Here is a 24,074-nt window from a genome sequence, read left to right on the forward strand (position 1 = left end):
AGAAACACCAAGGGATTCAAGAGAGGCAAGGAACAGAGGAAAGGTGTAGAAATACTGATTACGTAGACCAGCAAAAGTGATGACTGGGCTTTATGGGAAGGAAAATGAAGAACTTGAACTTGTTTTCTGGGCCTGTTCAGTAGGATTTTTGTAATTTATTTGAGATGAGTCAACTCAACTGGCCCACCATCCACCTTGATGTTCACCATAGCCACGCTTAGTGGATTTTAGCAGCTGTTTTTAAAAGTTCATCTGACTTACAGCTACCCAGTTGATGATCCCTAAGTTTCAAGAGAGCCCTGAGAAGAAATGTTTATTAATACAAGCATGCAAAATCATGAAGGTTTGGGCTGGGCAGTGTTGGACAACCGTGGGGACCTGATTTCACTGATGGGGTTTTGGTTGCTTCAGGTTTTAAAAACAAAGTCCTCCTGGGGCGCCTGGGTTGCTCAGTCAGTTGAGTGTTCGACTTCGGCTCAGGTCATGATCTCACAGTGAGTTCGAGCCCTGAGTCGGGCTCTGTGCTGACAGCTCAGAGGTTGGAGCCTGCATAGGATTCTGTGTTTCCCTCTCTCTGCCCCTCCCCCACTCACATTCTGTCTCTGTCTCTATTAAAAATAAACGTTTTAAAAAAAATTAAAAACAAGGTCCTCCTTCCTGACCAGATTTCTCCACAGTCTGGCAGCCATACCTGTAAATGGAGAAGGCAGGCAGGCAATGTCCGTCTCTGCGGAGGTGAAGGGTGGTCAGCGGATGACATGAAGAGAGGAACCCCCAAAACGTACCCCTCTCTCCTCCTCGTGCCCAATCCTAGTCCTTCCTGGGGACCTTTCTAATCCACTCCGGGCCATGAGGGAGCTTTGTTTATCTGTACTTCACAGGGCTAATTAATGTCTCCTCTATCTGCCCTGTGGATCTGGAGTCTCAGTAGTCAGCAGTTTGCGAATAACGCTGAATGCTCTCGAGCAGATCTGAAATTCATCTGTGGCACAAATCCAATTTGTAAATTTATGATGTGGAATAGACTCTCCCCAGTAAGCAACGTACTTGCTCTCCGGAATGCTCTGTGCAAGCATCGATGTTGATAGCTGAGGGGAATAGTAGTCAGAACTGGGGATAGCCACATGAAAGATAAAGGCTCAGGGTAAAGGCCCTTAAGCGGGTTGCATTTGCACTGTTGACTCATCCCTGTATTTCTAAACTGTTTCTCCTTTCCCGTGCCCAAATGTTGAATTCTGTACATGCGGGATTTCTACTCTTACTTTGGTAGCATTGCCACCACCAACTCTGTTCCTTTTTCTTTCCTGCTCACCTTTGGCCTGGGTTTTAGACTGAGCTGCAACTTTACGCCGTATACTCGGTTCTATCTGGAAAGCCCTTCAGACGTGGCTTGTGTGCAAAGGAGCCATCTCTGAAAAATAACCATGTTCCATGATGTCTTTTCAAAAACTGTTGGATGCATCAAACCTTCCCTAGTTTTTCCCTTGAAGTAGGTTTCCTTACCTGATTTAAAGCTAAAGGAAGGGCACCTGGGTGGCTCAGTGGGTTGAGCATCCACCTGTCGGTTTCGCCTCGGGTCATGATCCCAGGGTTGTGGGATCAAGCCCCGAGTCAGGCTCCATGCGGAGTGTGGGGTATGCTTAAGATTCTCCCTCCCCCTCCCCCTCTCTCCCCCATTCATTCTCCCTTCCTCCCTCCCTCCCCTCTCCTCCTCTCCCCATTCTCTCTCTCTTAAACAAAAATTTTAAAAAAGTAAAGGAAATGAGTCTCATGCTCTTGCCAAATTATAAAATGGGCACTGCCGTGAGAAATACTAAACACCGTTTTTTTTCTCTCTAAAAAAAGGTAGAGTAAAATTTGCATCCTAGTAAGCCTCTGGTGCCCAGTGCTTTGGATGGAAGCTCTGAGGGTGGCTAACGTCTGTGTCTTCTTACCCAGGCCAGTGAAAGGCGCGTTCACCTCGTCGTGTCCCGCCAGGTTCGTCTGCAGAGTCCTGACATCTTTCAGGAAGCCGGCTGGGACAGCAACGGGAGCCAGTCCCCGGGGCCGGGGGACAGGAGCAATACTCCCAAGGTGAGCCCCAGCCAGGCTATGTCCACTCCTCCTGCAGGAAGCAATTGCTTGGGAAGGCTGAACACTTTAACATTTCTAAGTGTATTCTCTGGACTTCATCACTTAAACACTGTTTGACTTGCCTTGTGAAACAAAAAGCCCAAGGTCCCATCTTCAGGACCCAGTGAGATAACAGGTGTCTCCCATCCAAACAAGAGAGAAGAAGGTGCAGGCAAGTTTTAAAACCTGATCTTGCAGACTCCATATGGGGACCTAATTTCTAGTCTAAGCCAAAGAGATGTCATGTTTTTCCAACAGTCGCGTTGCTTAAGGACCATTTTCCTTCATTTTGAAATGAAACAAGAGATTCGCTTGGTTTTTGGTTTTTGAAGTTCCCAATCTGCCTGAAAATTAAAATAACAATTCCCCTAATTTTAGTACGTTCATTTTTTTTTTTTTTTCAGAAGAACTGGGAAGATCATATATATACTTGGAGTTCATGTAACATTAGGGAGTGGCGGGGAATGGGGCGAATGAGAAAGCATATGCCCTGTGTTGTGCCATTTAAAGTCAGAGAAAAATGTAGGGTGACGTGAATGAAACAGAGTGCACCTACGGGCTGCTTGCGTCCTTCAGGTCAGCAATGTGCAGCTTCTCTTTCAATGAGGTGACTCAGCCCAGTTTGTACTCCTGTCGGTCTCTTCTGTCAGAGGCAACGCCATCACCTCTCCATTTGGGTGGGTATCAAAAGCAACACAAACCTTGCTTAGCTCAAATTCAGAGTCCTATAACCTTGGGTTGGCATCCTATTGTGATGGCAATGGATTTCTAGCCAGTTCTCCTAAATCTGATTGCATTCAATCACTTGTAATTAAAACAAGTCTATAGGTAGTCTGCTCTTGTTGTAAGAGAGATTAGGGAGTGCCTGTCTGAGCAATCGTATCAGACTATGCTTCAGTTTGGGATAACTCACAAGTCTGGGTTTTTGAGTAATGTATGCAGAAACAATACTCAAAATCTTGACTTCTTTTTTTTTTTTAATTTTTTTGTTTGTTTGTTTGTTTATTTTTGAGTGAGACACAGAGCACAAGCAGGGGAGGGCCCCAGAGAGAGGGAGACACAGAATCCGAAGCAGACTCCAGGCCCTGAGCTGTCAGCACAGAGCCTGATGCCAGGCTTGAACCCACAAACTGTGAGATCATGACCTGAGCTGAAGTCAGACGCTTAACCGACTGAGCCACCCAGACGCCTCTCAGAATCCTGACTTTTAATAACATAGCCTACAAGGCTACAACCCTCTCTTTCCCCAGCCAGCCAGCCGTGCCCCATACATCCATAAATTCCAGGCTTTTTTTTTTTTTTTTTTTTTTCACAATAAGCAACCTCAACAGACCAGGTGCCTCCTGCTAACCCATTTTATGGGTAAGGGCTTCCTGGTATCTTTTCACTAGTAAATAGCATTAGTGTGTTTTTTTTTTAATTTTTTTTTTAACGTTTATTTATTTTTGAGACAGAGACAGACCATGAATGGGGGAGGGGCAGAGAGAGAGGGAGACACAGAATCTGAAGCAGGCTCCAGGCTCTGAGCCATCAGCCCAGAGCCCAATGCGGGGCTTGAACTCACGGACCGTGAGATCGTGACCTGAGCTGAAGTCGGACGCTTAACCGACTGAGCCACCCAGGCGCCCCAGCATTGGTGTGTTTAAATTAAACTAATGGTAAATAAATAAATAAACTAATGGTGTTTACTAATAGAAAACTAGTTTATTAGCTTAGTTAAGGTTTAATCTAATTAACTAATTATAGTTGGGTTACCCAGACCGTATTGTAGCCTAGTCATTAAGCCACTAAGAATGAGGCTTCCACCAGCTCTGTGGGTCTGTAGTCCCTTTCACCTAACTGCTACGAATCACGGAAACAACTGGGTGAGCTGATCCAAGTTTTGCTGCAGTCTCTGTCATGTATTTAATTCCTGGGAAACGTACCGAACAAACTGGCCTGGTGGGAAATTATAATAGTCTCATTTTAATTTATAGGTGTGTCTGCCTTTTGAGATGAGATGCGCGCGTGCACACACACACGCACACACACACAGCCTATTTAAAACAAAACTAAGACATACGTGGCTCTTCGATTAGTTTTTTATGATCCTAAGCCTTGCTTTATCTAGGAAACAACGTGGCTTTTTTAAAGTAGGAGCTTAAATGAGACAAAGCTCAGAGAAGGCAAACCAAGACTCGGGAGACAGAAATGTTTGTAGCCAACTGAAAAGCAAAGATGGAAAGGCATCAGATGGAGGGGCACGGCTGCCTCTGTGGGACAGGAAAGGGAAAGTGACCAGAAAGAAATCACAGAGGGACTCCACCTGTACCGGAGCACGTATTTCCTACGCTGGGTGGCAAGGTACATGGGAGGTCATTATGTTCATCCTTATACTTGTTTTTACGTCTAAACTGTTTTAAAGTATTTTTACAGCTGAGTGATAAGTAGACTAGTGCTCACGATGCTTTTTAGCCAGCTTGAATTAGTTCGTACCAGATTATGTTTTCGAACATCAGGGAACATCCTCAGGTCTCTGAAGCAGGGAAGGTGTTTGGGAGAAAACACAGATGGAAAAGAACATCTCTGTTGTAGTTCATTCTCCTTCTCCTCAATGAGGATTAGGCAACTCTGGGTGTGAAGGGTTCGTGGCGGTACTTGGTTTTTTCCATTGTTAACGTGAGTCTCTCCCTCTGGTGTGGAAGGCAGATGGCTGTACAAAATACAAGGGACACGTTTCCTATTTAGGGGGTGCCCAGTCATTTGTGTTGAGCCCATAGGTGCTTGAAACATCTCCTTGCTCAGTACAGCAAGGCTGTTGGGTAAGCACTGATGAAATGTGGAGGAAGATGCTGCTCTCCAGGAACTTGGATCTAAAAGCATAAATAACCTACCTGTGCAGCCAAGAGAACATAGGTTTCAGCATTCAGATCTTATATGTCAGGTCTTTTATTTGACAGGATTGGATTTGACTTCTCTAGTCAATGAGATAAACCTTTCATTCTTGGGTAACTGATTCTTTCATGTGTTTTTTTCTGACAGGCACCTGAAAATTAATAGGTTATTTTTTTTTTATCACGTGTTAAAATATTGCCTCTGAAAGCAGAGTAGTGTGGGCAGGGAGACCATGGATTTACTCATATCTCTTGGATGTCAGTCCTCAGTTTTCCCCGGCCAGCTGTGCTTCCTTGATCAGAATTGTTTTAAGGTTGAGTCTCAGTTTTTCTTCCCAAACACATTTAAGTAGATAACAAACTGTATTTCTTTTTTCCTCAAAGAGTGTCTGGCCAATCTGTTCATTGTTCAAAGAATATTTATTCACAACAAAATAATTACAGCCTCACTTTTTAATTTATTTATTTATTTTGAGAGAGAGAGAAAGAGAGAGAGAGAGAGAGACAGCACGGGTATGGGAGGGGCAGAGAAAGAGGGAGACCCAGAATCCCAAGCAGGCTCTGTGTTGCCAGCTGCGGAACCTGATGCGGGGCTTAAACTCATGAACTATGAGATCGTGACCTGAGTCGAAACCAAGATCCAGTCACTTAAGTGACTGAGCCACCCAGGCGCCCACAGCCTCACTTATTTCTATTATCTGGTGTGGCAGGTGAGAAACCATTTCTGGAATCTTTCATGAGATAAGTAAGTTTTCTACTTTCAAATGAATTTAGTGACCCATTTTTTTTTTAACTAAAGGATTCTCAGGTCAAAGGCATATCTTCCATTCCAGATGCATTTCTTCCCATCACAGGGCTGCCCCAATGGGCATGCTTACCCTCTTCATAAATGAAGTTGGGGAAGCTTGAGTGATGACGGTATTATAAGATCGAAAATGCTGTTACTGTTAGAAGTTTAACAATAAAACGTGTTTAAGCTTACTACCTAGAAAGGCAATTATTTGCAATCTTCTGTTCATCTGGGCAAATGTTGTAAATACTGATAAAAACCAGTGTTGGCAGAATTGTGGGAAATCAGCATTTTCACAAGGTATTGGTGACATTATAGATGATAGAGCTGTGTCGTATGTATCAAAATGTAAAATGCTCAGGTTCTTTGATTTAGCAGTTGTACTGTTAGGATATTAGCCTAAAGAAATATTTACACAAGCGTACGAGATATGTGTTGTCTAAGGATGTTTGCAGTGACACTGTTTAATTTTTCACGAGACTTATAAACAACCAAAATGGTCATCAATGGGGGATATGACATATACACATGATGAAGTACTAGGAAGCTGTTCAAGAATGCAATACAGTGTGTATGTGTGTGTATATATATATATTTTTTAATTTTTAATGTTCATTTATTTTTGAAGGAGAGAGAGGGTGAGAGGGGAGGGGCAGAGAGAGAGAGAGAGAGAGAGACAGACAGAATCCCAAGCAGGTCCAGGCTCTGAGCTATCAGTACAGAGCCCAATGCGGAGCTCAAACTCATGAGCCATGAGATCACGACCTGAGCCGTAGTCGGACGCCCAATGACTGAGCCACCCAGGCACCCCTGTGTGTACATATATTTTTTTAATGTGAAAAGATGTCCTTTTTTTCCAGAGCATTCCATACTGTGTTTTAGTCATCACCTTGGGAGATTGATCCCCTGTCCCAGCAGCATGCCTGGCTTCCATGTGGAAACAATGGAGGAAAGACCTTATTTGTGATTTGGGAGTAAATGTTGTACGACTATCCCCAGGAATGAGCTGAAGAAACAGAGCAGCCAGTAGGAGTCTCCAGGTTTAGAACTTAGCCCTGTGTTGGGTGCATTTCAGAACTGTCTGCATGTCCAAACAGGGCTCTTTTGAGAGATGTCTGTGATTAAAGGCAGAGACATCCTACATCTCATGGCTTTGTGGACGAGAAAAGTTACATACTAAGAACGGACCTTGAGAGCACCTCCAGATCTACTCTGGAATGCTAGAGCCACTGTGTACACAACTGTTACTTCTCTGTTTTATTTTGAAACTTTGCCCTGAAGAAGGTCCCATTTCCGTTTTGCAACCCGCGTCTGATGACCAGTCTCTTCAAGGTTCTGGGGGTTTAGAGAAACACACAACCCAGACCTTGTAAGCACTAATTGTAACAAATACCTTGCCATAATAATTTGCAATCCCTATTTTAGTATTTCATCACTACCAAAAACAATTTGTGTCAGCCATAATTTATCACCTGTTTATTCGACAAACACATAGTTACCATCTTGAATATGCCAAATGCTATGTTCAGTGCTAGGGATACAGTCAACAGGCCGTTACTGGATGCAATAAGGCCATTAGAACAGAGGTGGGTAATTTTATACCATAGAAAATTGTGAGATAATAAATACACACCAAAAAACCCCCTAAGCTTATCTTCATAATGAAGCATTAAAAATGGACTCATGCATTCAGGCAGTAATTCTATATGATGTTAACCATCAACTTTACAGAAGTTTAATTATCATTCAGTTGGTTTGTTGGACAGATAATCTATTCCCAGGTTTCAGAAAATGGAGACGATACAGGAAGGAGCCCCTCACCCATGCTTGATCTGTCCAGTTCCCCACTCCGTGCCCAAAAAACCTCTTTGTTTCCAGAGTTTCTTCAGAAAATGCAAATATTAATACAAATTCTCATTCCTACACCATTTTAAACAAAAGGTAGTATACTTACACTGTCTTTTGTACGCTGATTTTTTTTTTTTTACCAGATGTGTTTTCTAATTTTCTTCCTTTAGATACAACTGTAAACTCTCTCTTGAACCATAGACTTCTCTGAGGTCTGATCAAGTATTATAAATATTTATTTGCAGGGCACATTCCCGTTTAGTTCCCAAGTCACTGCACAAGCAGGGAGGAGAATACATTTTTAGGAAAGTATGTGTTGGGGGGCACCTGGGAGGCTCAGTCAGTTGAGCTTCTGACTTCAGCTCAGGTCATGATCTTGCGGTTCATGAGTTCAAGCCCTGCACCAGGCTCTGTGCTAACAGCTCAGAGCCTGGAGCCTGCTTCAGATTCTGTGTCTCACTGGCTCTCTGCCCCTCCTCTGCTCACACTTTGTCTCTTTATCTCTCTCAAAAATAAATAAACATTAAAATTTTTTTTAAAAAATAAAAGTACATGCTGATCTGTATTCATTGGTAAACAGCGCCCTTGACCAACTCTTACTGCTTTAAGATAACACTGCATGCAGCTTTGACTGTTTTTGGTCTAGAGTTGTTGAATCAAAATCACAGTTCTCTTATTTTTCAAAAGTTGGTCTTCAATGTATGCTACACAATGTGTATGCTATATTTTTACATAATATAATTCAAGGGTAGAACTGCATATTTGTCAGAGATATGTGAAGAGTGAAGATGCTAACTGGGGAGAACCCAGTTATCCATTGAATGGGATATCTATGAAATCCATTATTTTTTTTCTTTAAGGAGTTCTATAATTGACTTCCTCTACCTTAAACTGAAGACGATTTAATTACAGTTTCTTTTTTCAATTAATTTTTTAATTTCATTTAAATCCAAATTAGTTAACCTACAATGTAATAATGATTTTCAGGAGTAGAACCCAGTGATTCGTCACTTCATATAACACCGAGTGCTCATCCCAACGAGTGTCCTCCTTATGCCCATCACCCCTTTAGCCCATCCCCCCACCCACCTCCCCTCCAGCAGCCCTCAGTTTGTTCTCTGAATTTAAGAGTCTCTTATGGTTTGTCTCCCTCTCTGTTTTTATCTTAATTTTGCTTCCTTTCCCTTATGTTTATCTGTTTTGTTTCTTAAATTCCCCATATGAGTGAAATCGTATGATATTTGTCTTTCTCTGACTGACTTATTTCACTTAGCATAACACACTCTAGTTCCATTCGTGTTGTTGCAAATACTTTTTTCTAATTTAGAAAAAAATCCTGATTCTCATGAATGACAAGAGTTTTCGGAAATACTCCCTGCTATCAGGAATGAATGAGTCACTTGGAATATTTGGGATGTAGTTCACTTTGTGTGCTTAATATTTCTGCAGTGGTTTCCAACCTGTTCCTCTTCCTTTTTTTTTTTTTTTTTTGTTTCCATTTCTATTTGAAATGTAAACTTTCTCTGAGCCTATAGAGTTTGGGATAATGCAACTCTGTTGAGGGTAGAGGCAAAGTGTGGGGTGTCTGAGCGCGTCTTTCTCTGTGAGGGCAAGGACTACCATCTGATATTTATCCAGCTTTGGTAGCTTTTGTATGTAGGAAATGCAAACCCACTTGTGAACAGATATGCCGTGTTTGTTTTTCTGTCTGTGCCTTTAGCCCCTCCATCCTGTGGTCACTTGCCACGAGAAGGTGGTAAGTGTCCGAAAAGACCCCAGCGAATCTCTCGGCATGACCGTTGCGGGGGGAGCATCACATAGGGAATGGGATTTGCCTATCTATGTCATCAGTGTGGAGCCCGGAGGAGTCATAAGCAGAGATGGAAGAATAAAAACAGGTAAAAAGACACTTAAAGTACTGGGGCAGCAGAGGGTTAAAAATGAATTAGCAGCTTGCTGGGTTAGGTAACTGCTTCCAGAATTAACAAGAGAATGAGACGTTGATCTGCCCAGGACCAATGTTACCCGTTGATCTTGACTGGTTTGGGTTTAGTTGCTGGACTGGGTTTCACCCCTCTTAGTTTATGTGGGTCAATGTGGGCCCCTTGGCTTGCTAATAAAGTGGGCACCTGCAAACTATGCCAAGAAGTGATGGAGAAGTTCTACAGTTATGAGCAAGTGGCCTCGACTAAATGGCATAATTTGGTTCCATTCTTTCTAAGTGATTCTTTTGCCGGATTGATCCTGTGATGAACCTATTCATGAATTGTTCCATTTCGTGGGTTGGATGGGAGAAATACTTTCATGGATTTTGAGCCAATGAATATTTACCATTGACATTATTTACCATGAAGTAATATTTATCATGAAAGTACCATGCTAGGTTCTTTTCCACCGGTAAAAAAAAAAAAAAAAAAAAAAGTTTCATTATCTAAAAAAATTTTTTTAACGTTTATTTATTTTTGAGACAGAGAGAGACAGAGCGCAAGTAGGGGAGGGACAGGGAGAGTGGGAGACACAGAATTAGAAGCAGGCTCCAGGCTGTCAGCACAGAGCCCGACGCGGGGCTCGAACTCACAGACTGCGAGATCATGACCCGAGTCGAAGCTGCACACTCCACCGACTGGGCCACCCAGGCGCCCCTAATTATTTTAATCTTATGTGTCCTGGGTTACTCTGAATGAAGGAAGGTGATGCCAAGTATGTATCTTTAATAATATTGTCAATTCCCACGAAGGGGTAGCTCAGATGGTTGAGCAATTAAGTGGTTGAAGGAGATTCAGATTCAGGAGATCATGTGAAGTTCCTGAAGTACAGCTGTTCAGCCTGAGGAGCCACGGGTGGGGGCGGGGGGGTGGGGCATGGTAAGGGATTTCTTTGGCCAACCTAACAGTGCTTCTTTTGGGGTCAGGCAGGGCTTGGGCTGGTGGTCGAGCCTTTCCCATCTGTCTCTTCCTATCTTTTTACTCTTGCTATGGTTATTCTGTGTGAAAAAGATGAGAGTCAAAGGAGGCAGGAGATTAGGAGAGAGATCAAAGAATAGAAATTAGAGGTAGGAGAAGTATGTCTTTTGGTTTCTCTTGCTCTTTTTCACCCAAGCACCGGGGTGGAGAGTGATGAGGTCCGCCAAGAAGTGGCTTGTTAGCGAGAGAATGCGAGCAGAGGACTGTGCGGGATGGTGTATGGAAATGGCCCTGCACGTAGTAGGTGCTTAACCGATAGAAGTTACTATCACCTTTGCAGTGAACCACAATGTTAACTCCTTTCCCCTCTTTAAGAGCATCGCTCCAGCTCGTTTTTCTTAACTGCTGTGTTCTCCTCTGCCAGACCCTTTCAGGGGTGGTCTCTTCTTCAGGCCGTCCACGTTTGTTGGGCGCCCACCGCATGCCAGGCTCCATGCGGGTACTTGGAGCTTTTGCCAAATGCTCTCTCTTGTGCTAAAACCAAGAAACAAGAAGTGAAGAAGTAGGTTTTCTTTGATTAAACGGTAAACGAAGCTAATTTATCTACCTGCTTTCCCTTTTTAAATTTTTTTTTTAATGTTTATTTTATTTTTTGAGACAGAGACACAGCATGAGCAGGGAAGAGGCAGAGAGAGAGGGAGACACAGAATGTGAAGCAGGCTCCAGGCTCTGAGCTGTCAGCACAGGGCCCGACCCGGGGCTCGAACTCATAAACTGTGAGATCGTGACCTGAGCCGAAGTCGGACGCTTAACCGACTGAGCCACCCAGGCGCCCCTGCTTTTTGTTTTTTAAAGGCAACAACCAAACACTAACGAGTATGCTTTAGAAACCTCCAAACATAACTTCCCAGTGCCGTGAAACACCCACATGCTAGCCATTTTGCTGTTGGAGAACTCAGCCTCATGTCAGTGGAGGCTAATGACATGGCCCTTCACCCTCCTCACCTCCCCACATCGCAGTCAGCCCCTACCCCTTTGCACTTTTCTAGAAGTTCCTATTTGCGCTCTCACTAAAGACAGCTTCTGCTTCTCTGGCCATCAGGTGACATTTTGTTAAACGTGAACGGGATTGAACTAACAGAGGTCAGCCGGAGTGAGGCAGTTGCATTATTGAAAAGCACATCCTCCTTGGTGGTCCTGAAAGCTTTGGAAGTCAAAGAACGTGAACCCGAGGAAGCGAGCAGCAGCCCAGCAGCCCTGGACTCCAACCACAACGTAGCCCCGGCCAGAGACTGGTCCCCGTCCTGGATCATGTGGCTGGAATTACCACGGTGAGTCCCAACTTGACATCCTTGCGGAGATGTGGGAGGAAACCGTTGCATTTCCCGGACCACTCTTACTCTCTCGGCACTAGCCACGTTCGTGGCACTAGCATCCTTGTGAGCCCCACGTTTGATTGTGAGACCATTGGAAAGAAGTCTGTCCTCCCTTCTGTTACTGAAAATGCATGCGGAAATCCCAGAGCAGGATGAAAGCCTGGATGTGGAAACATTGTTAGACACTCACGTTGAGGAGCTCCTGGGCTGCTGCCCTTGTACGTTGTCTGGCTCATGCAGCAGAGAGAGCTCAGCTGATGGGGGCAGAGGGCTAAAACCCAACCAGGCTCCCCCACTCTGGAACCTTCCCTTATTTTGCTAGTGGAATCCTCAGAACTTGCAGAGGTAAAACCCTTCAGCAGAACATCTTACGTGTACCCGGATGTTGAAGCATGTGCTGGTTGAGGGGCATGTCTCAAGACTCTCTAGTTCCTACTCTGGTAGAGTTCTAGAAAACTTCAGGGAGCAGCCGGGTTGTCATTTCAGTGAGACGTAACCGGAGCCTTATGTGAAACCATTAAATTGTCTTGCACAGACACGTCGGGACAGTTTTTAAGGACATTGTAAATGGCTAGATGCAGAAATTAAATTTTTGAAGAACAGATAAATTGGGGTTTGCACACCTGCAGCAGAGCACAAACTCTTGACCTTCAAAGGATTGCCTTACAAATTCCAACTGTGTGATGTGAATGTTAAATATTAGAGTCACCGAAGATGAAATGCTGCCGTTGGATTTAATGAATAAAAGTAGGATGTTTGGTTTTAGGACATTTTTCTTGAGGGTGGAGATAGGACGGTCTCTTTGTCTTTTTTTTTTTTTTTTTTTTTTTTCAAATTTCAAATGAGGTTTTAAAAAACATCCCTGCCTCAGATACACTGACCTAGATTCCTTTTTGAGCCTTTCCTAGTTGATTATTTTTAAAATAAGGACATTTTTAAACAGTTGAAAATTGAGCATTGAGGCAGTTTGAAAATCTGCAAGCATTTTAGACTGAGCCTGAGTGGAAGAAGAGTTACTTGAACTAACATTTTTTAATCTTTCTGAAACTGGAGTCTAGGAAAGCAGGGTTTTTTTGTTTGTTTTTTGTTTTTGCGTGCTTGAAAGCTATTCATCATCTATCAGAGTTCCTCATTCGTGGTAGACAGGACAAATGCGAGATGCTTTTACTCCAAATATAACCAACCAAGTGGCTTTCTCTGCATTTTTTTTTTTTTGTCACCTGGCCTGAGGCAGCGATTCTCCGCTCCTGCCAGAAGTATAGTCTGGATTTGGTTCATTTCCTTTAAAAGAAGTAGACAGGAAGTGCGAAATGATGCTAGCACAGACAACACTGGTCTTCGGTCACCCTGGCGGCCCTTAGTTTCCTTTGGTCCCTCGTCCCCTCACAGTAATATAATCACAGAAGAAATCTGAGGCACCAAAGGGGAGAAGGGTGCAGGGTGAGTCTCTCATGCCTGTCCCCTCAGATCCACTCCCCTGAGGTAATCACGGTTACCAGTTCCTTGCGTGTTTTTCTAGGAAAAGTCAAAGTCAGGGGTTGGCGAACATTCTCTGTAAAGCGCCAGAGTTGAGGCTTTGAGGGTCACACCATAGGCGGCAACTCCAGGATTACCCCTCAGCTTTACAACTTATCAGATGCTCTTCAACTCAAGGGGACTCAGAAATCACCAAAGACCTTCTGCTTCGTTTTCTGTTGGCTCCCAGGGCCACACTCCACATCTGGAAGTCTTTCAAAACATGCTCTCATCTGGACCAGTAGGATAGGGGAGAAATGAGTTAATGTGTGTTACTATTATACAGGCACAGGGTGCTGTGGGAACCCAGAAAAGACTTCGGAGTGAGATAGTGAGAAGAGTAGCAGTATTGTTTGCCAACCTCTTTACTCTTTGGCTAGAACAGAAGATACCTGGACTCTCACATCTACCTCTGCATTCACTCTGTTGCCAGATCACCCATCCTGTGTTCTCTGAGCTTAAACGCTCATGAGAAAAATGAGAGTTTTTAAAACGGCAAATAATGTCTATTACGATAAAATTATTTTTTGACCTCTGGACTCCCTGAAAGGCAAAAGGAGTTTTTGATCTCCAGACACTTTGAGAACCACCCTTTGGTAGTGTAGGGGCTCCGTGAAACACTGAGGTCTGCTGAGAAAAGGGGAATCCTTGGAGACTGAGAAGGAACAGCCAGTGTAACAAAATTTTACAGCTTCTTGAGCAACCCAAGACTTCACCATGGTCCTTAACATGGAGTTTATTTATTAAGGTAACCGTAATTTTCTCACTGGGAGAAAATTACTAAACTCGTTGCTATTTTTTTAAATTATCCAACTCTTCTTCAATGAGCCCTAAATTTAGAGAGTTTCAGAATAGGAAAACTCACGTTTATAGAATTCAAAGTCGCTTAATATTTCAAAGGTAAATCCTCAGCATCATTGACCAAAGCCAGCTTCCACATTTCCCAATGGGGAGTGAAATCATTTAACTTGAGAAAAAAAATGCCCAGTACTCCTCAGTTCCAACTAACCAAGGTCTGATTTTTAAGGGGTTTACAGTACTTTCTTATGCTACAAAGTTAAACTACTCAACACAAAAGTAAGGAAAGTACTTAGTGAAAAATCTCTCAGTAACATTGCCATCTACGTGAATGCATGGCAGAGTGGTCAGGGGTTTTTGTCTGTTCACTGATACCCCAAGTGCCCAGAATGTGGTACGCTCAATATACATCTGCTAAAAGATGATCCCGATACTTTCTCTCCAGTATCAAAACAAGAGTCGAGGAAAATAAACACAATTCATCTCCAGTATCAAAACAAGGGTCTAGGAAAATAGACACAATTCATCTCCAGTATCAAGAGTCTAGGAAAATAGACACAATTCATTCACGTTATGTTGAAACTTTTACACTAGAACAGAATTTTTAGATGGTGAGGTTTATAGCTTGTCCACATGAAATCAAATATTCAATAAAAATTAAAGATCCAAGGTGATACTCCATGAAAAAATCCAATAGTCAGAGAATGAGAAATACTGTTTCAAGTATTGCTCTAGGTACCCATTTGTATGTTTTAAGGAATGATGGCTGGGAAATGGTAACAGATATTTGCTGATGACCTTGGGTAGGAATCACCAAATTCTTCATCTGCTTTCCCCCCAGTACTGGGCACAGGTAGGAATGTAATGCCGTGGGGTGTCTGGAGAACTGTCAGTTACCTGCGTTGTGTATGAGCTAGTCAGTGAACCGCCATGCAAATGTGGTATCTAACACGCCACAGATCCTACAAGGTGAATGTTTCACACCAGAGGTCTTCCTGTGAAATACAGCAGATGAATATTTTGCAATCAAAATATGGTTGTTGTTTTATTAAAATTGTTATTTTTCAGCTATCAGTGAAAGAAATTACTGTAAATTATGTGTGACAACAGATACAAAACAGAGTTGAATTTTACCACTACATTTTAAAGTTATCCACCAAAGTCAAAGCTTATTTTAAGTTGGAATCAGCAACGTCATGAAGTCACATTTACACTGATTAGCAAGGTCAGTAACAAATAGAATGACCAACGTCATCACTTAACAAAACCTTTCACATGAGACAGTTTATTGGTTTTCCAAAAGGCAGTTAATGTTTTAAGGTACAGCTTATAAACAAAACAATCATATCTTGATTTTTACCAATATGAAAATGCTTTCTTTTAAACCAGTTCCTCAACCGGGGGGGTTTAGTCCAATCCAGTTCCTGACACACAACCTGTCACAACTGTAACACAGTTTGCACTTGCTTTGCACCTGTGTCAACACTGGTCCAGCTGCCACCAAATAGTTCCTTCCCTCTAACCTCTATGAGGATTGTGCCCATTCACAGAAGACCCGTGGCCTCTCCTTCTCCCATTCCTTCTGTACCTTGCTATTCGGTTTACTTTTTCTCTTCCCTTATGAATCATTCTTCTAATCTCTAAAAGTACCTCGATTTCCATTCACTTTATGCCTCCATACTTCTCTATAACCTGTCAAGCATGTAGAGCTACATTTAAACTGGTATTATTTCAAGAGTCAAAACTGTGGCAAGTTAGGGTTAGGTTTAAATTTTTTTTCACGGAGATTAATCATTTAAAGGATTTTTGTCTGCATTAAAATTATATCCACAAGTAAATAAAAATATGTCGCTAAGTAGGCTTGAATTGGCTCATCAATAAGGATTTAGGCATTTCCAACTTTTTAATATAAATTGAGACATTGAATCTTTAAGCCAAAAATAGGCTTATTTTTCCCACTAAACATGTAAACAGAACACAATAGTATTTTTTAAGGGGTGTTTAGCAACGGGAAACAGTTCAACTGGAAAAAGCCAGCTAACAGCACAAAACGTCGCTGGGCTATGACAATTTTGAGTAAGACCCATCCAATGCTAGTCTGAAAAATGCCAATAAAGGGCACGGGAGATGAATCCTAATTATTACTAAGAGTTCAACCGATCTGTGCAGATAAATTGCTTACATTCTATTTCAGGTACCTGTATAACTGTAAAGATGTCATATTACGAAGAAACACAGCTGGGAGTCTGGGCTTCTGCATTGTAGGAGGTTACGAAGAATACATTGGGGACAAACCTTTTTTTATTAAGTCCATTGTTGAAGGAACACCAGCATACAATGATGGAAGAATTAGGTAATAATGATGGCTTATTTCCAGTGTTTTATATATGCAAAAGCATGGCCCCATTAGAAATATCTCATGTATTACATACCTTGTTTTATTGGTAAGAAAAATTTACATAGCATTCAATTTCTAAGAATTCCCTGGTCCCATACAGCAACTTCCCATACTTTTAGCATCCTAACAGAAGCTGAATGGAGAGTGTGTGCAGAATTCAAGTGAGGAGGGGGAAAAGCCTTCATTAGAAGGTTTTTTTAGAATTTTATATAATTAAGATTGACAGATGTAGTAAGAGCTAGGACCACCAGATACACTTGCATCAACCTTAGCTACAGACCAAAATGTTAATCATGGGTTGTTTTATGTTTTTTAGATGTGGTGACATTCTTCTGGCTGTCAACGGTAGAAGTACATCAGGAATGATTCATGCTTGCTTGGCAAGGATGCTGAAGGAACTTAAAGGAAAAATTACTCTTACTATTGTTTCTTGGCCTGGCACTTTTTTATAGAACCAATGATGGGTCGTAGGAAAACAGAAAACCACAAATAAGCTAAGTTGAAACAATATATTTATCTTGTCAATTTTTATATTTAAAGAATAGACTGTAAAAATGTAAACTAATGTCAGGAAAGTGTGATCTGATGAAAGTCCATTACACCTCCGAAAATGTAATTCTCAAAATATAAACATTAGTAATAGTTCTTATTCAGCGTGGAGGATTTCACATTACAACTCTGTTTATATTTTTCTATTCATTAAAAAGCTCTTACATGGCTGAGATAATTTGTATGCCCCACTGAATTCAAATCCTATAATTAAAAATTTGGTATATGCTGAGGCATGTAAAGTGTACATTATGGACATTTAAAAACCAATTTACAGCCAGAGGATTTTAAAAGTGCACTGGTGAAGAAACTGTTCATCAAATGAGAAATAAATATTTTTCAAATTATAATTGTCTTTTAGTATGTGATATTAAGTTCATTTCTACTACCACTACTTACAGGATCCTAGTAACGGATTCTCTCAAAACCATGTTGTTACCATGACTGACAAATACATCCTAAGGCTTATCCCTAAAAATGCTCACAGACTATTATAAACCTGCATTCTTAGATTTAATAGGAAATGACTAATGCAAAGCTCTTGTCTTTTCATTCACAATTAGCTAGTAACTATGTAAAAACTCCACGTGCTGCTCAACCAATGAGCCTTGGAAAAAGCATCAAGAAAGGCCAAACCAGCTTGACCCTGGCTCCTGCAGATAGCCGTGAAGCAGTTCAACTTTGTGTCACAGTGACGGGTATCTGTCCACGTGCCTGCTCTAGAAACTACCCTTCGGGCAGGTTATTTCAGACACCACCCAAAGGCCTGTAGATTTTACTAATTTGGATATAAAAGTTCCCCGTTTAGTTCCACTGAAAACCCATCAAAAAGTTGTGATATCAAGACCGTGTCTTGAGGTCTTCAGCCGCAGCAGTGCTGACAAAGACTGCCCTTAACTTTTAGACTCAGAGGTGCCTGTTGTAGCGCCATCTCTTAAGAGCCTGGTATTGGATTAACTCAAGAAAATGATGGCCAAGGTGGAACCCTGACCATCAGATACTGTGTAGGTACACAGCTCTTTAAAATTCCCTGCTGAGTGACTCATTCACATTACTTTCTTGGATACAAAGTCATTGCTGTCTTTATTTTTTTTAAATATTACAAGACAAAGATTTTTAACTTAACATGAAAAATTCACTCTTTTATTTTGAGAAAAAGTTAACTTTTCATACTAACAGAACAAGATTAAAGGTAAATTTCTTAAACATCATCCAGAAAAATAACAAGATTTATGGTACACTTCTGGCCCTGACAGACACACAAGGCCTTAGCCACGCCTATTCGGCAGGTGCAGCTTCGGTGCTCTCCTGTTCCGGGGCAGGCTCACTGCCAGCTTCCTTTCCTTCTTTGCTTCTTTTAGATTTTTTGTGCTTGTGTCTCCTGTGACTGTCTCCTTCTTCACTTTCATGGCGACGTCTACTATTACTGAAGGAAAAAAAGGTGTGTTCTTAAGTAGTGAGAAAAAAACCCCACTTTGTCTAGGTAAATTCTAGGTAAATTCTCAATACTGGGTTTTAAATAAACCATTCTTTTTCTCAAGCACATTTTGAGAAGTAATCAGTTTCCGTGATTTTTATACAGATTATATTTACATTATAAGCTCCCCTTCCTGTTATTATCCTAGAGTCTCAGAGCCCATATACTTTATTCAGAAAAACTTTTACAAATTAGAAATGGAAGCACTAAATCATAAAAGGAAATTATTTCTAGGGTTGACTTTGGGCAAATAGGCATAAAAGAATTTTTTAAGACTATTACTGGTTCACATGCTAAACAAAACCCTCTCCCAACAAGACAATGCAGCAAGTCTATGGGTATTAAATGCAGTCTTGTTAGATTTCAAAACCTCTGTTGAGCCTATAAGAACCAACTATTTCAACACCTTATTCTTAATCCTCCAACGAGGAACACATATGGTCTACCAGTTATTTGGAAATGTTTAACTTTCCAACGTCACACCAACGTCTCTTGGCTTCCAAGTGACTCACTATAAGAGAGCAAACCTGCGAGATGACTTGTGTCTGGTGTCCTCCTTCTCTCTGTGTCGTCTCTCTCTGTGTCGTTCTTCTTTCTCTCGACTTGCTCTGTGACGCTCATACCCTCTTTCCGCATACTCCCTGTATCTGTATCGTTCTTCGTCACTGAAATTGGAATAAAAACTTTTCATGACAACTGGACTAATTGAGTCTAAGCCAGAAGCCTCCATGTTGTTGTTATTAGCATCTTATACAGAATATAGATGCAAAATACATTTGTTGAACTGAGGGAAACGATGCCATTCCCCAATTATTACTAGATCTAATATAAAACAATTACATGTTAAAGGTCCAATTTTGTTTTGTGCCTTCACAGTTATTTAGAAATTTTATGTAACAATGAGGGTTTTTTCCAAAAAAAACGGGGAGCAATAACAGATTTAAAATTTCATTGGCTTCATTTTGTTTCTTTTAAAATTAAAAGCATGTTTGTATATCTTAGCTTTCCAACCAAAACTCTTATATTTTTAGTATCTCTGTGTGCCCAAGATTTTATAAGTAAAGATACCTGGCTCACAATGGCTACAAGTGGAAAGTAGATGAAAGTGCTTACATTCTTCAATCACATGAAGAATACATTCATCTCATGAAGAAGTATGTAAGCCTGAAGAACAGAAGGACATCAAAGCAGCTTCCACAATATCCACACACAATGCAGGCAGAACTGCTTGTGGACACACAGTCTGACATCCCAATTGCTTAATACTCTGGGTACGTGTGTGGCTGGGGACGGGCAGAGTCCCCTGGACGACAGCAAGTGCACACACCTCTGCTGCAGCTCCATTTCCTGACTTTATTTTTTTTATTTTTTTTTCAACGTTTATTTATTTTTGGGACAGAGAGAGAGCATGAACGGGGGAGGGGCAGAGAGAGAGGGAGACACAGAATCGGAAACAGGCTCCAGGCTCCGAGCCATCAGCCCAGAGCCTGACGCGGGGCTCGAACTCACGGACTGCGAGATCGTGACCTGGCTGAAGTCGGACGCTTAACCGACTGCGCCACCCAGGCGCCCCAACCATTTCCTGACTTTAGATCGAACGGACTGGTGAAGCTAGGACTCATGGCTAGAGTTGGACGGTAGTCTCTTTTTTTTTTAACCTCTCTAGACTGGTCCTCTTTTTGCGTCTCTTCACTTACAGTCTTCCCTCCAGCTTTCTCTTAATCTTTCCAATCTTTTTTTGGTTGTTGTTCACAGAGGTCAACACTTTCTACAACCTATTATCAGTAAACTCCCTTAGAATAAAAATATCTTCTAGAACACTACACACTAAAGGGCTCTGGTTTCTAGAAAGGTCTAATACAAATTATTAAATCAGTAACTTGCATGACGCATCGAGATGTTAAGGTATATGAGTCAAAGTAACAGGACACAGAATCAGTTAAAAGTATGAGCCACATGAAAGAAAAAGTCAACTTAATTATGGTCTCCTACCAAAAGTAATGATTCAGTAGTGCTACAACTAACGTCTCCTATTATTGACCAAGTTCTTCCTGCCTGAGATACAGTAAACATTTCAAAAACTTACTAAAAAAAGTATACTGTATGTGCCCACATGGATCCACATTTTCTGACCATAAACATATACTCTGTATTTGGACAGTGGAAGCATGGGGCCTGAAATGCAATGCTGCGCTGCATTAAGACGGGAAGTGCAGAACAGACCAAGGACCACATCCTGATCCTGCTACTGACTAAATGTGTGACCCAGGGTAAATTAGTTAACCTCTCTGGACCTGTTTTCTCATCTGTAAAACTGGCAAGTGTCATTTTCAAGGTTGTCGGAGAACTGGCACAACAGTGGGCCCTCAATAAATGGCAGCTAACATGCAGGCTCTCCCCATCTTCAGTCAATTCAGTGCTCAATTTTTTAGAAGCAGAGCCTTTTTCATAAAAGTGACTGACTCTCTTATAATGTTTCTGAAGGGGAATAACCATGACAAACGATTATCATAAATAGTATCCTCCATAAAAATGAGGCCTTCTTTGTATTGGGTTTACATAAAAATAACTAAGGTCAATTATTGCAATTTGTCATTTGTAACCCTCTTTTCTCTCTCATCCTAACACCAACTCTTGTTAGCTGTGAGGCCCCTAATATTCTGAAGACAGCCACAGGATGTGGTGTCGGAAGATTCGGCCTCACACACAGAACATAATGAGGATCTGTCCTTCCGTCCCCTTCTCTGATAAGCAGCTGTGGTGCAAAGGTTTCTCTAGGTCTGGAAATCATTACAGCTCACTTCAAACACCCTAAAATGACCAGCTTTCTTTCGGGCCCACACTTAAGCAGCCTAAAAAACAGATGTTGAGACTGGTCTATAATTTTCAAAACAATGACCCTGTAATTTGTAAGATAACACACACTACATGCCTTATTTCAAAATGTCAGTCTTTAGGAAAAATGGCCCTTACTTTTATACTTCACTGGGGTTTTCCAGAGAACACTATTCCTGGGATAATCCAGAACAACACAAAATTCCTCCATCTTTTGCTGCTCTGTCCTTGAACTTTTAGTCAGATTTTGGTAAACACTGACTCCTGATGCCCTATAGCTTACCAATATGAAAATCAAATGTGGTTTAACTATTAATTGTTTTAAGTCTCCATAAAAACTGAGTAACATCTGTGCATGCGTGTATTTGAAACTGAAGAATCAGAGAATTTAGCCTCAAATATTCTATAAATGTATTATTTACAGAAAGAATTTATGAACTCTAGCAAAGCAATTCAATTTAGTCTTCTTACGTATATCAAGTTTACATTCAACACCTTGTGAACATGTACATTCTAGAAATAACTGCTATCTCAAATATATCCATTTGAATTACATTAGAAAAATTCAGCTTCTGGGGCGCCTGGGTGGCTCAGTCAGTTAAGCGTCCGACTTCAACTCAGGTCATGATCTCACGTTTTATGAGTTCGATCCCCACATCAGGCTCTGTGCTGACAGCTCAGAGTCTGGAGCCTGCTCCGGATTCTGTGTCTCCCTCTCTGCCCTCCTCCTGCTCATGCTCTCCCTCTCCCTCTCCCTCTCTCTCTCAAATAAACAAAAAAAAATTTTAAAAAAAAGGGAAACAATTCATTGCCTGAAAGTAATGCTCTTGAATGTAACAGAATTACGCACTATGTGGTCAAGGTTAACAGCACATATCCCATCGCACTATATTCATACTGAAACACAAAACCTACACACACACTTATTGTATCAACCTTTACTTATTTATACTTAATAAAATGTTATCAGCTCCTACAGTCACTATTAGGAGCTATAGGAAGGAAAAAGATGAATAAATAAAAGATGAATAAATCCTATTGTTTCTTATGGCACTTTTTTTTTTTAGGTAACGCTTAAAACTACTAACCCGTCCTAGTCCCCTTGACAACATTACATGCTTAAATCTGTAAGGATAGTGTGTGAGTATTTCTGTATCCTTAGCACATAGCTCTGTTCCTGGCATATAACAGGGATCAGAAAATGTCAGTTACATGAATGAATGAATCACCTCCACCCACTGATAAAGAAAGTGCATACAGAGTAATAAGAAAAATAAAAAGTAACAGAATTTTTTAACTAATTTCAAGACTAAAAAGGATTTTAAGTAATATCTCAACCACTTTTTTCAGTAGCCCATATAGCTCTCTACCGTTGTCTTAATTTCTTCACACATCCATTTCCTCATCTGCCAAGTCAAAATTTAGATTAGATAATCCCTAAGGACCTTTTTGGAGTAAGAAGTCTATAATTACATGATCACATCTAACAAAACAAATGCTGCCTGAATCAAGTATATGCTCACATCCTTAACTGATCTAGCAAAATCAGAAAACTGTCTATGTACATTTATCCCATCCATAAAAATAGCTGGTATAAAAAAAGTTATTTTGACTCATTTCATTCTATATTGTGATGGTACCAAGACTGTATATATATTTTTTAAATGTTTATTTTTGAGAGACAGAGTGTGTGTGTGCATGCAAATGCAGGGGCACAGAAGGGGTGGAGGGACAGAGGATGTGAAGCGGGCTCTGTGCTGATGGTAGTTCCATGCAGGGCTTTAACTCTAAACTGTGAGATCATGACCTGTGCCAAAGTCGGACGCTTAACTGACTAAGCTGCCCAGGTACCCCACCAAGACTGATATTTTAACGAGATGCTAAAATTAATGCTTTCCTAATGATAAAGTTTGATTTTTCTTCATTTCAAAATCTGCCTAGCTAAAACAGAGTTTCACACAACAGCTTTCAGAACTGTCTTTACTATATTCATCTTCCTCCCCTGAAACGTATGGCATTTTATCATTGCATGTTAGGCATTAACTATACAAAGTGCTGAGAATACAGAAATGGAAGATGGTGGCCAACACCCTCAGAGAGGCTTGCTAAGAAAGACATGCTTTAAAGAAGATACGCTAAATACTTAGCAAGTGAAGGAAATAATTCCATTTTTGGGGGGGTTCAGAAAAGCTCACAGAAGACAGGAACAACATGAACGAGTATGGAACTATGGGGGATTTCCAAAATACCATCTAGTTCAGCATAGCTAAAACATGGGATATATTGGCTTGAGAGAGAACTGGGTGTTCTAAAGTGTAGGAAGGTGTACTAGCCTGGGACCTGTGGATCATTAGGAGAATTCTGAATTATTCTCTAGACCAGCACACGTGCCAGTACCACGTCAGCGTATGAATTCTTTCCAGTGGCACAAAACGTTCTGAGGCATCGACTGCCACCCACAACTTCCAGAAACTTTCCTAAACGTGAACTGCGTAATGATACATACCAGCAGGTGAAGCATCATGCAGCTTCTCCAATCTCTTCTCTCACAATCAACTTCCTAGCCCTTTACAAAAGGCATTCCTTTTACCAATTTTACT

The 24,074-nt window shown here is 41.3% G+C and overlaps 2 protein-coding genes across 23 annotated transcripts in view; one reads left to right on the top strand and one right to left on the bottom strand.

The window, feature by feature from the left end:
- LNX1 (ligand of numb-protein X 1) overlaps positions 1-17,512 on the top strand; it is a 183,124-nt gene extending 165,612 nt beyond the window's left edge. For all 5 annotated transcript variants that reach the window (XM_047854865.1, XM_047854864.1, XM_047854866.1 and 2 more), the window contains 5 exons: positions 1,939-2,073; positions 9,344-9,521; positions 11,629-11,857; positions 16,410-16,568; positions 16,930-17,512. In XM_047854865.1, coding sequence (XP_047710821.1) covers positions 1,939-2,073; positions 9,344-9,521; positions 11,629-11,857; positions 16,410-16,568; positions 16,930-17,065 — 837 coding nt within the window. In that variant the 3' untranslated portion in view covers positions 17,066-17,512. The remainder of the gene's footprint in view (positions 1-1,938; positions 2,074-9,343; positions 9,522-11,628; positions 11,858-16,409; positions 16,569-16,929) is intronic.
- Positions 17,513-18,275: 763 nt separating this feature from the next.
- Positions 18,276-24,074, bottom strand: part of FIP1L1 (factor interacting with PAPOLA and CPSF1) — a 78,963-nt gene continuing 73,164 nt past the window's right edge. For all 18 annotated transcript variants that reach the window (XM_047854878.1, XM_047854870.1, XM_047854876.1 and 15 more), the window contains 2 exons: positions 19,167-19,304; positions 18,276-18,588 (listed from right to left, as the gene is read on the bottom strand). In XM_047854878.1, the coding sequence (XP_047710834.1) occupies positions 18,441-18,588; positions 19,167-19,304 (286 nt within the window). In that variant the 3' untranslated portion in view covers positions 18,276-18,440. The remainder of the gene's footprint in view (positions 18,589-19,166; positions 19,305-24,074) is intronic.

This window comes from Prionailurus viverrinus, chromosome B1 (genome assembly GCF_022837055.1).
Source record: "Prionailurus viverrinus isolate Anna chromosome B1, UM_Priviv_1.0, whole genome shotgun sequence".
In the NCBI taxonomy this organism is placed as follows: Eukaryota; Metazoa; Chordata; class Mammalia; order Carnivora; family Felidae; genus Prionailurus; species Prionailurus viverrinus.